Below are 12,249 nucleotides of genomic sequence, written 5' to 3' on the forward strand. Positions count from 1 at the left end.
GCCTTCCTGAATACTTAAATGGACCGGGATGACCTTGGGGCTTCCTCCCAACGACATCCCGCATCATTTTCCCGTCGGCGAGCAGGCCCCGCCCCCAAATTGCCAACAGGAAAATTCTGCCCATTGAGTTCTCGGAGATTTGTAGGTCAGGTTACAGAGATAGGGAAATAGAGCACTGTGGGAATTTTTAACCAATTCCTCTTCCACAGGTCAGGTTCATCTTGCCAAACCGAATGTCTCGCTTATCTCTCATTTCGGTTATGATTTTTGCACTTTGGATCTGCTGATCACTCTACCCAGTTTGCTCTTGGACAGGTCGTGGCTTTCCGATCTCTTCCCCCCTTTTTTTTTTTGAAGTTAGTAGTGTTGGAGGTGAAAATTGTGAAGAATTGGGAGGGATTTTAAACACGTGTACAATCTTTCACAGGAAACGAACATGAGACGTCAGCAGATGTTGCTTCAGAGATGGGTGGCAGGCGACTGAAGCGCCGGTATTTCTGGGAGTACAGCGACAGCCACGTCACACCCAGCAAACAAGAACGGACCCTGCAGCCATCTGAGTGGGACTGCTACACTTTACCCAGTAATGTTTATCAGAAGGAGAATGGCGTTGGGCAAGGTGAGAATGAAACCGGTAGCATGGTGGATAACAGTGAAAGCTCTGATCCCGTGAGTCGCCTCTGCTTTTTGTCTGATGTACGTTTGTGAAGTGTCTGAGGACACTTCCTTGCATCATAGGTGCTACGTAAATGCAGGTTGTTGGGTGTAAGGGAATCGAGCGATGTGGGGAGTGGGGTGAAAGTGCAGTCGAGGTTGAAGATCCACCGTGATCTTATTGAATGCTAGTGGCCAGGCTTTAGGGGCCATATGGGCTGCTGCTGTTCTTGATACTCTTTTGAGTAAACCTGTTTCCATCTGTTTCAGATGAAGTTACATTGTTTCATAGTTTGCCATTGTGAGATTTGAACTCTTGATCTTAGGGTTACAAACCCAGTACCATAACCACTTGGCTATTTAGGCCAAGCCAAGACTAATTTGTAACTCTTTTGAGTACAAACACGTTTCCATCTGTTTCAGATGAAGTTACATTGTTTCCCATTGTGAGATTTGAACTCTTGATCTTAGGGTTACAAACCCAGTACCATAACCACTTGGCCATTTAGGCTAAGCAGGTTAAGGATATGTAACTCTTTCGAGTACAAACCCGTTTCCATCTGTTTCAGATGAAGTTACATTGTTTCATAGTTTGCCATTGTGAGATTTGAACTCTTGACCTTGGGGTTACAAGCCCAGTACCATAACCACTTGGCTATTTAGGCCAAGCTCTGCTGCTGTTCTTATGTAACAGTTGGGATCTCCATCAGAATGAGCTCTCATTAAACAATGATGAGCGTAGTTGGCAGCTTGCCTAAACTATTTAAAAGGTGGCTTAAGGGGGATCATATTGAGAAATTCAAGATCCTAGGGCTTTAGGCAAATTAGCATAATTACAAACTCCACAAGAATGAACATGGATTCAAGGTCAGAAGAGGGAAGATGGACAATTTATTAAAACATAGCCTGTTTGAAATATTCACTATTCTATCAGAGAGGCATTGGAGGTAGAAGTTCAAGAGAATATTGGATAGGTATTTGGCAGAAAAAGGGGTTCAGGTGTGTGAGGAAGAGACTATAAAAGCGCTACATACTTTCTTTTTAACCCTTGCAGCCAGTCATGTGGATAGCAGTGGTCTGTTCATTCTGATAATTTAAAAACAAACTGCCTATTGAACTTGAACCATATTGTACAAGTTGTTAATCTTGGCAGGTTTGGTCGAACCTGGACTGTACGCCCTGCATGTACATAAAGACCGATTATTTTGAAGGAAGTCCACACGCCTTGGATTCACTTCTGGCCTTAAATAACATTTCCAACTCCAGGCGATGTCAAGGCTATGAAAAAGGCTCAGGCAGGAGTAGGGAGGTTGTACCAAGAGATGAAGATGATGAGTCTGAAGAGTGAAACTTAATGAAGGGCAATTTCTGAGGGAGCCCAGAACTAAATTTGTCCCAGTTTGGGGTACTCAGCATTTCATCTTCCTTTACCTCCTTCCTTTTCCCTTTCTCCTTCTCCTGGAGCAAGAGAAGCTGTGCTTATATATATATTTTTTTAAATCTGGCTTTAATCTTGTTTTCAGCCTTTTTTTCAAATGAAAAGAGATTTTTTAAAAAAAGGTTCAACAGCTAGCCTGCGTTGAGCAATCTGATTTCACTCTGTGCACTAGTTTGTATTGGAGTCATCGAGTTATCCAGGGAACGGAAAATGTGATGGATGGATTTCACAATCCTGCTGACTATCCCTGCTGGCAGCACAGGAGTATAGACATCAGCTTAGGATGAGGTTGGGCAAAATTGTTGCCCTCAAGGCCAAGAATCATGCATGAACTGTGGCCAGCCAACTTGTCAAATTTCAGGTTTGCGCATGATACCAAAGGAATTACGCCAAGGAGCCGATGCTTTCAGGGAGGAGAAAATTGATGAGAAAGGAGAGAGAGATTACTGAAGCTTTGCTTGTTAACATGGCCATCCCATTGCTGAGTGAACGGTTTGAAACATATGACGCAAAATGCGTTTCCCTTGTGATTTAGTCTTGTTATCAGGGTAACAAACGACCTTTTGAATTCCCATTCTGTTGTCCCAGCAGCACGAAAGGTACCTGAGGCAAGACCATTTCCTTAGCAGGTTGTAGGGTTATTGTTAAGAGTTCCACTTTCCTATGTAGTCTTTTATCCCTGCGATCCAGGGCGGAGAATGGCGAAAAAATCCCGTCGCACAGACGTCGACGACTTGACGCCGAACCCAAGAAAGCTGCTCCACATTGGGGACGAACTGAAAAAGCTCAACAAGGTAATTGACGACCTGACACCAGTGAACGAGCTGCCAGTGAACGCCAGACCACGGTCCAGAAAGGAGAAAAATAAACTGGCTTCTAGGTAAATAAAATCAGCGAGCAATTAGCTGAGTGGCATCGAGTAGATTGAATCATGTTTCAGGTGTACACGTCACAAATCCCGCAAAGTGGCTTGTAATGTTTTTAAAAAGGCTGCAGTCGCTCCTGTCCTTCCCAATGGGCCTGTTTAACATTTCCATCAAGAACGAAAAGGAAGGCATGGAAACGCTATTTTTGAGATGTACCCTCAGTTCCTGCATTACATCCCGCAAATCTGAACCATCGGCTTTAAAGCACTTTGGGACACCCTCAGGTTGTGAAAAGCACTCTGGAAACTTAAGTCTTTACTTCTCTCTTTCTAGACAGACATGAAGAGTAGGGGAGACATCCCTGGTGTCCCGGCCAATATTAACCCTCAATCAAAGTCACAAAAACAGATTATCTGGTCGCTATCAGATTACAGTTCATGGTAACTTGCAGTGTGCCAACTAGTTGCCACATTGCTTGATTTACAGCAGTGACTACACTTCAAAAAGTACTTCCTTGACTGTAAAGTGCTTTGAGTTGCCTGGTGGTCACGAAAAGCATAATATAAATGCAGATCTTTCTTTCTTTCTGTCAGCAGGCACATTGGAAAGGGCAGGAATAATTGTACTACTTTTTTTAAAATCTGCAGCTACTAGAAAGCAGTTTGCCTCTGAATACCACAGAAAATTGTCTCCCCATCTGGCAGTAACTAGAATCAATACCCCTCCCATATACCCTGGGGGAGATACAGCAAGGGCATTGACACCATCGCCTTCCTTCCTTGTATCTCCCCAAGTTTTTTTTTTAATTATTTGGACATTAGTGCAGTTGGCAAAGTCACATTGATCACCCCTTTTTCGTTACCTTGAGAAGGCGATGGTGATTTGGAGGCCATTATTTGATCAAAAGCTTCCTGTTGGATCAAAAACAGCCCGAAGACGCAGAAAGAGACTAAGTTAAATTTCCAGAGTAAAGCAGCCTTTAATTCCTTGGTGCAGGCGTAAGCAGCGCAGATATAATGGGGGTGAGATCTTGTTCGAGCCTTAGAGAATCATGCTGAATGGGAGTCCATTGCTTCTGGCTCCAGCAAACGAAAAGGGGAAAATTGAAAGTAATCTGAAGAGTTGCCATGTCCCAGTTCTGGTGCGCACATGGGTTGCTTATTCAGCAGTGGAGTGCTGGAGATGTTTGATCATGATGGTGCCATTTTCTAGTCATGGTAAAAGACTTTTAAGGGTGCCTTGTGGAATCCAGGGAGAGCTTCCAGCAAACAATTAGAGTCAGATCCAGCTCACTGTCCCCAGGCCCTCCCCATGGCAGATGTTAGCTGGCTCTTGGACTTTCTCCTAACCAGGCCTGATGGTAGTACCTACTGAGCTGGTGACCAGCCCAGGTGACATAGGTGGAAACTGTAAATAAAGAAGTCAACTCCACCGAGGAGCATGCTTACTGAAGCTGAGCCAGAAGAGAAGCTCGCAAGCCTGGCTCTTGCTCTTGGCTGGCACATCAATCCTCCCCAAGTGTCTGAAGCACAGCAAGTGAGAAAGATGGACACCAGTCCACATGCCTATGGAAATTCACAAAACATTGGCAATGGGACCCTCAAGATCCAATATTGTTGTAATGGGCAGTAAAAAAGCAATCCCAAGCTCCGCTGCCTGTGGCTGCTATGTGAGGGGTTGCTGCCTGTCACTTGTTAACTTATGATATCCAACACGCTTTCCTACAACAAAAACCAAAAATGCTGGAAAAACTCAGCAGGTCAAACAGCGTCTGTGTAGAGAGAGAGACAGAGTTAACATTTCAAGTGCGTATGACTCTTCTTCAGAGCCAAGTCATATGGATCGAAACATTAACTCTTCTTTTTTCCTCCACAGATGCTGTTAGACCTGCTGAGTTTTCCAGCATTTCCTGTTTTTGTTTCAGATTTCCAGCGTCTGCAGTATTGTGCTTTTATACTTCAAGCATGGCTTCCCTGCTCCAAGTGTAGAATTGCTGAATTTACTTAGTATCTCTAAATTATATACTATAATCATATACTCTAGTATCTAATTATGATATCAAATAATCTAGTTTCTATTTTATGTTTCATGCTATATGTTATGCTCTTGAATCTCTAATTTATACTATATTATATACTCATATCTCTATCTTACATACACTACTACATGAATCTATTTTAATTGCAAATATTAAAACAATGTACAACTTCACTCACAGGGTGAACTGCTCTGTTTGAGCTCTTTTTTTATAAGTTGTGCATAATTATGATTGAAGTATTTCCTAATGACCCCAAATGTAGTCATTCTCGGAGGTCAGGACCTAAACATAGTTTTGCATCATGTGCTCTCTCCCCTGTTACCCATTGTTTTCTCTTTGTATGTGTGTATGTGTATGTGTGAATAGGGCCTGCAGACTTAAGAAGAAAGCACAACACGAGGCCAACAAAATCAAGCTGTGGGGTCTGAACACTGAGCATGGTAAGTGTACCCACCTCTGCACTGCCAACCAGAGCTGGATTAAGAATTGTAGTGTGTGGTGGGGGGGAATGTCCTTTTGCAGCAGGAACATTTGGGGTTTCCCCCCGTTCCCCCTCCATCCACTTTGGGTCCTGTGGGAGATACATTTCTCAGGCCTGAGAGCCCGCCCTGGGTTCTTAGCATGGCTCTGAGAGGTAGCACTGTGCCAGAGCTGGAAGTATACAGGGGAGGACCCGGCAAAGAGCAGTCTCTGGGCAGCAAAATAGTGCCTGATGTTTGATAAATGTGCAAATTTCTAATTAAATCTGCCGACTGCCCCCACAACCCCTCTGCTTCCTGTATCAAGTCAAACGCTGTGAGACTCATATGCAGTGCACACTCTGCATTAATTGGAAGTTTTTTTTCATTCACAGCAACTAAATTTATCTTCCATAGTGGTTATTTTTAATTTGCTGTTTGTGAGACCTTTCTTTGCAAAGTTTGGCTGCCTCATTTTCCCCATAACCCTCCACAAACAATTTACAGGTTTAAATAGGTTTGCCGACATTCTGAGAATGTGATAATATATAAATGCTCTTTTCCTCCTTCCTCGATAAGCCTTCCAATTCAATCATCAATACCTTGGTCTCTGCTTCTTTTTGCACAGCAAGATGAAATAAATAGAGAAAAAAGGTTCTAAAATCCACCTTTTGGATCAGAATCATTAGAATTTCTAGAAAATAAATTGGTCATTTGGTGGTTCTCTTGGTTTTGAGCGGTGACATCTGTTTGCAGCTAAGAATTCCATGTCCTAACCATCTTCGGCTTTTATCCGGCCTCCCCGTTAATTCCTATTACTTTAAATGTGAGATCTCTTGTTGCCATCTAATTAACTCGTGAAAGCAGCTCTCACTGTGTATCTTCACAATTTTGAAGCTCTTTTTGGCCCTAGTAAGAAAAAAGAGAGACAATTTTTCAAGTCTCTTCATTAAAGTGACCCCTGAACTCTGCTACCAATTAATTTATAAAGCACTTTTAAGTTCTCTTTAATGCCTTTTGAATAATGAGGTGCCCAGAACTTATCACAATATATCAACTGTGGCATAATTAAGCTCGTGTATAAATAGTGGTTGTATCCGATGCCCCTAGATAAAACCCTGAGGTTTCAGTTTTCCTTCCTTTATAACCACCTACTTGCATTTCCACCTTTTGATAATCTACGTTTCTGCAACCCAAAGTCCCTTTGTCCTATGCTCTTAAAATCTTGACATTCTTTCCCTATTCTTGCTTTCACAATGTTTTACCAAAGATGATACTTTACTAAATTGTATCTTCCATTTATTTGCCCATTCTGCCAGCCAACCCATGTAATCCTGTAGTCTTTCAGTCGTCATCAGTTAGTTTAATCAACAAACCCTCAGCCTGGTTATTTATTATCATGAACGTGGATGGACAATATAAAATAAGGGGTGAAATTTTGAAGGGGTTGCAGGAGCAAAAAGGCCTGGTATATATGTGCATAGATCATTGAAGGTGGTAGGAGAGGTGGAGAGAGCAGTTAATAAAGCATATAGTATCCTGGGCTCTATTAATAGGGGCATAGAGTACAAGAATAGGGAGGTTATGCTGACTTTATATTATACACTCATTAGGCCTCAGCTGGAATATTGTGAACAGTTCTGGGCGCCACATTATAGGAAGGATGTGAACACATTGGTGAGAGTGCAGAAGAGGTTTACAAGAATGGTTCCAGGGTAAGATAAACTTCAGCTACAAGGATAGATTGGAGAGGTTGGGACTGTTCTCCTTGGAGAGAAGCAGGCTAAGAGGAGATTTGATAGATGTTCAAAGTCATGAAGGGGCTGTACAGAGTAAATAGGAAGAAGCTGTTCCCGCTCATAAACAGATCAAGAACGAGAGGGCACAAATTTAAAGTGATTTGCAAAAGAAGCAAATGTGATTTGAGAAAAAGCTTTTTCACACAGTGAGTGGTTCAGGTCTGGAATGCACTGTCTGGAAGTGTGGTGGAGGCAGGTTCAATCAAAGTATTCAAGAGGGCATTAGGTGATTATTTGAATAGAAACAACGTGCAAGGTTAGGGAGAAAAGGCATGGCAATGTCATGAAGTTATAATGCTCATTTGGAGAGCCAGTACAGACACGGTGGGCCAAATGGCCGCCTCCTATGCCGTTAAAATTCTCTGATTCTGTGAGGTATCAGCTTGGGTCATTTGGTTGTCATTTTGGGCTGTGGTTTCAAGCTTCACTCCCAAGAGTTAAGCACATAATACAGGTTGACACTGCAGTGCAGTACTGAGCGAGTGCTGCATTGTTGACCTTGCAGTCTTTGAGTTAAGTTTATGACCTGTCTGTTTGGACGGACTCTTCCGATCTTAGGGCAGCATTTGAAGAGGAACAGAGATTTTTCTTGGTGTCTTGGCCAACATTGGCCAAATAATAGACTTGCCTCACCCCATGGCCTTTTAGAGAATCTTGCTATGTGGAAATTGGTGGCCATATTTGCTTAGATCAGATTAATTTGTTGTATCTTAAACAATTTTTTGAGATGTTTTCTGTCAGATGAGATATGATCACATGGAAAATGCAAACGATTTTTTTTGTTAATTCTTGTTTCTTTTGTCACAAGATAACTTACTTAAAGTTATTGTCGCAATCAAGCGGCAGATTATGCAGCGAGTGGAGAGCAGCGATGGATCCGAAGAAGAGAGTATGACTGAAAAACTGGATAAACTAATGAAAGACACAATCGGTAAGGACTAGACAAAACTTTTGACTTTGAGGGAGCATTTAGTAGGGACACCCATGAAATCTAGTTTGAAACTTGGCCATAAAGCCCTGTAGTGAGCTTTGACAAGTGTAATCTGGTTTCAGTTGGGTAGGAATTTGCAATGCTATGTATTTGGCAATTTATTGGTAACTTTCTGTCATTATGTTGAGACATGGAGACATCATAACATTGTTAGTGTTGTCTTGGAGAGTGAGTTGTTTCACTGTACCAGAATAGGCAGACTTTTTAAAAATTATTCATGGGAATGTGGGCATCGCTGGCAAGGCTGGCATTTAAAATCCATCTCTAATTGTCCTTGAGAAGATGATGGTGAGTTGCTGCCTTGAAATGCCGCAGTCCTTGTGGATTATAGTTCTTTGTAGCAGTTTGTGGTGGCTTGCTAGGCCATTTTGGAAGGCAGTAAACCACATTGCTGTAGTGCTGAAGCCATGTATAGGCTGGGTAAGGATAATGAGCCTCTTTTCCTAAAGGAGTTTAGTACACCTGTTGGGTCCTTATGGACATTACTGATGCTAGCTTTTTATTCCAGATTAATTGCATTTAAATTACCCAGCTATCGTAGTGGGAATTGGACTTGGTCCAGATCATTAGTCCAAAACTCTGGATTACTAGTTCAGTAACCGCTGTGCTTGAGTAACTAGGCTACCTCACTCATTTACCCTGCAACTTGCATCCCTTATACCTCATGAATGTTGACATTGGATTTGCAAGGGATAGAAAAAAACATCCAATCTTTTCCACATTAGCATCCAATTACTCGGGGGGATAAAAGCAGAGGAAGCACAAACTTGTAGCACAAATTCTTAGAACCCATTGGACTAAGACCTATAGCAGCTCTGGATTTGAATACAGAAGCAGAATTGTGCAAGGTGAACTCACCAAGCTTCTTTAGACTGCGCCTTCCAAACCCATGACCGCTCCCATCTAGATGGACAAGGACAGTAGACACAGGGGAGCACCACCAGCTGCAAGTTCCCCTCCAAGCTGCTCACCAACCTGACTGATTCCTGGGTCAAAATCCTGGAACTCCCTCCCTAAAGGCACTGTGGGTGTACCTATACCACAAGGAATGCAGCAGTTCAAGAAGGCAGCTCACCACCACCTTCTCAAGGGCAACTAGGGATGGGCAATAAATGCTGGCCCAGCCAGGAACACCCACTTCCCATCAATGAATTAAAAAAAATGTTCTGTTCAGTACTGGAGATACCAGTTCTCAAAACAATGAACTGAAGGGGAATCATTCAATATTGCTGAATGCTCTCTTGGCTTTGGGACATTTGTGGTTTGTACCTGTTCTGTAATGTGCTGCATTGCTGGACTGCTAGGGTTTCCTCAATAATATATAAAAACAGGAAATGCTGGAAATATTTGGCTTACTTAACATTTGTTCAATGTTCTGAATAAGTCATTTTGGACTCGAAACATTTACCCTGTTTCTCTCTCCACAGCTGCCAGACCTGCTGAGTTTTTTCAGCACTTTCTGTTTTTTATTTCAGATCTCTGGCATCTGCAGTATTTTGCTTTTGTATCTGTTTAATATTCATGGTTTATTCTGTTAAAAATTGAATTTGGTAAATGTATCGTGTCTACCTTTATATTTGCAGCATTTCTGTGCATTGGATACCTATTTGTGCAAGACTCTTGTCTGATTTGAGGTTGCATTGATCCCTCAGGCTGAGAATTCAATATGTAGTTGTATCAACCTTGCAATTATTGCTTAAAGTGAACTTCCCACACTCAGGTGGATAATGACTGGAGGAAGTCGTTGATATGATAGATCTCTGATATGAAGCTAGTACAGGCTGCCTTTTAATCAGTCATTCATAGCAACTGTTTTGTTGGTTACTCGGTATTCTAAGATAAAAATAATTAATTGTGTGATTCACTTTTGAGCTGTTCCAAAATGAAAGGTGCTGTAAAATGCAGGCATTCATGGGAAATGTGGGTTGCTCCCGACTGTTGTTGATGCTGCTCCAGAAGGATGGCATTATTACAACCATAGCACGAAGGAAGCCATTTGGCCCATTGTATCTGTGCAGCTCTCAGCTAGTCCCACTCCTTTTGTCTTTTCTCCGTAGTCCTGCAATATTTTTTTTTTCTCTTCGGATAATTATCCGACTTCCTTTTGAAAGCCACAAACGAATCTGCCCCCACCACACTCTCAGGCAGTGCATTCCAGACCTGGATCACCAGCTGCATTTAAGTTTTGAATACCTGCCAGTCACATTAAATCAGTGTCCTTTGGTTCTGGACCCTTCCTCCACTGGGAATAGCTTTTCCCTATCTAGTCTGTCCAGAGCCCTCATGATTCTGAACGCCTATCTCAAATTTTCTCTCCGCCTCCTTTTTCTCTAAGGAGAACAGCGTCGCCAATCTATCCATGTAACTGAATTCCTTAATCACTGGAACCCTTCTTCTAAATTCTTACTGCAACTTCTCCAATGCCTTCCCATCCTTATCGTATGTACACGTACTATTCACACGGTCAGGGGCACAAACTCTAATTACAGCAACACTGAGGTCAGTTAAAAGCTAATTACTCCAGGAACATTCTGCACTCAATTAAAAGGCATTTTTCTGTTGCCAGGGCAGTTTCTCCATAGGTTTGCAATGATTGGTTGCTCTCTACCCGCCCCCTCACACCCCCAGACCAATCACAAGCACTGTTGTTGTGACAGCTTGATCGTTTCAAGGACAGTGAACAATTAAGAGAATTGCAGACGAGAACTCGTGCTTCTTTGGGAGACCCTTGGACTTGTAGCCTTCCAGAATGACCACAATATATTTTGTAATAACTATTCAAACTAACTCCACTGGGGAAAAGTAATCTGCAATAAGTAACGTGCTAATTTAGACAGTTTAAATCGAAATACCAGATGCACTTTGTACTCTTATGATGTGGTTCCTGATTTTCTACCTGTAGTTCACGAGATGAAACTTACAGTCAGCAGTTATGTTGAGTTATTGATCAATTTATTACACCAGCAGAGATTTACACTAGCTACTTAAGGTTACACATGATTAATTGCCATATTTAGATGTTATACTTGATTCATTATATAAGGTACTTCAGACCTCTGAATTATTCTCTATTAGCTATAAGCCAGACTTAGAATCATTAGAACTTTCGTAACTCCAACAGCTGTGGAGTTAAATCAGTCTATTTTTTAAAAAAAAGGATTTGTTTTATTGTGAGGGGAATTGAATATAAAAGTAGGGAGGTTATGCTTCAGCTGTACAGGACACTGGTGAGACCACATCTGGAGTACTGTATACAATATTGGTCTCCTTATTTAAGAAGGATGTAAATGCATTAGAAGCAGTTCAGAGAAGGTTTACTAAGCTAGTACCAGGAATGGACGTGTTATCTGATGAGGAAAGGTTGGACAGGTTAGGTTTGTATCTGCTGGAGTTTAGAAGAGTAAGAGGTGGCTTGATTGAAACCTTTAAGATCTTGAGGGGTCTTAATAGGGTCGATGGTAGAGGATGTTTCTTCTTGTGGGAGAATCTAGAACTAGAGGTTACCGTTTAAAAATAAGGAGTCGCCCATTTAAGACAGAGATGAGAAGAATTTTTTTCTCTGAGGGTAGTGAGCCTTTGGAACTTCCTGCCTCAAAAAGCAGTGGAAGGAGAGTCTTTGAATGTCTTCAGGCAGAGGTAGATAGATTCTTGATTAACAATGATGGGATGAAAGGTTACTGGGGGTAGGCGGAAGGTTACAGTCAGCAGCCATGACCTTATTGAATGGCGGGGCAGGCTCGAAGGGCCGAGTCCTACTCCTGTTCCTAATTCGTATGTTTGTATGATTCGATCCTCGATTGGCCATTTGGAATTCTTCAAACTCCCAGAATGCCCTGCTGCATATTTAGTGCACTATCTTCATTAGCCAGATTGTCTTTCTAAGCAAATGAAATTGCTGGTACCTCTATAATACACAACCAATTCCACAGCAAAATTCTCTGGAGTATTTGGAGAATTCTGAACTCGGACGTAGGGAATTGCTGCATTTTACATTGAAGCAGGTAT

General features: G+C 42.0%; 1 protein-coding gene across 5 annotated transcripts in view; it reads left to right on the forward strand.

Moving 5' to 3' along the window:
- Positions 1-12,249, forward strand: part of LOC121289519 (CREB3 regulatory factor-like) — a 114,644-nt gene that overhangs the window by 87,799 nt on the left and 14,596 nt on the right. For 4 of the 5 annotated variants that reach the window (XM_041208994.1, XM_041208996.1, XM_041208995.1 and 1 more), the window contains 4 exons: positions 428-619; positions 2,783-2,972; positions 5,363-5,436; positions 8,062-8,184. In XM_041208994.1, the coding sequence (XP_041064928.1) occupies positions 428-619; positions 2,783-2,972; positions 5,363-5,436; positions 8,062-8,184 (579 nt within the window). Of the gene's footprint in view, positions 1-427; positions 620-2,782; positions 2,973-5,362; positions 5,437-8,061; positions 8,185-12,249 lie in introns of those variants that run through there. The other variant, XR_005945601.1, reaches the window with a different exon arrangement.

This window comes from Carcharodon carcharias, chromosome 17, assembly GCF_017639515.1.
Source record: "Carcharodon carcharias isolate sCarCar2 chromosome 17, sCarCar2.pri, whole genome shotgun sequence".
Lineage (NCBI taxonomy): Eukaryota > Metazoa > Chordata > Chondrichthyes > Lamniformes > Lamnidae > Carcharodon > Carcharodon carcharias.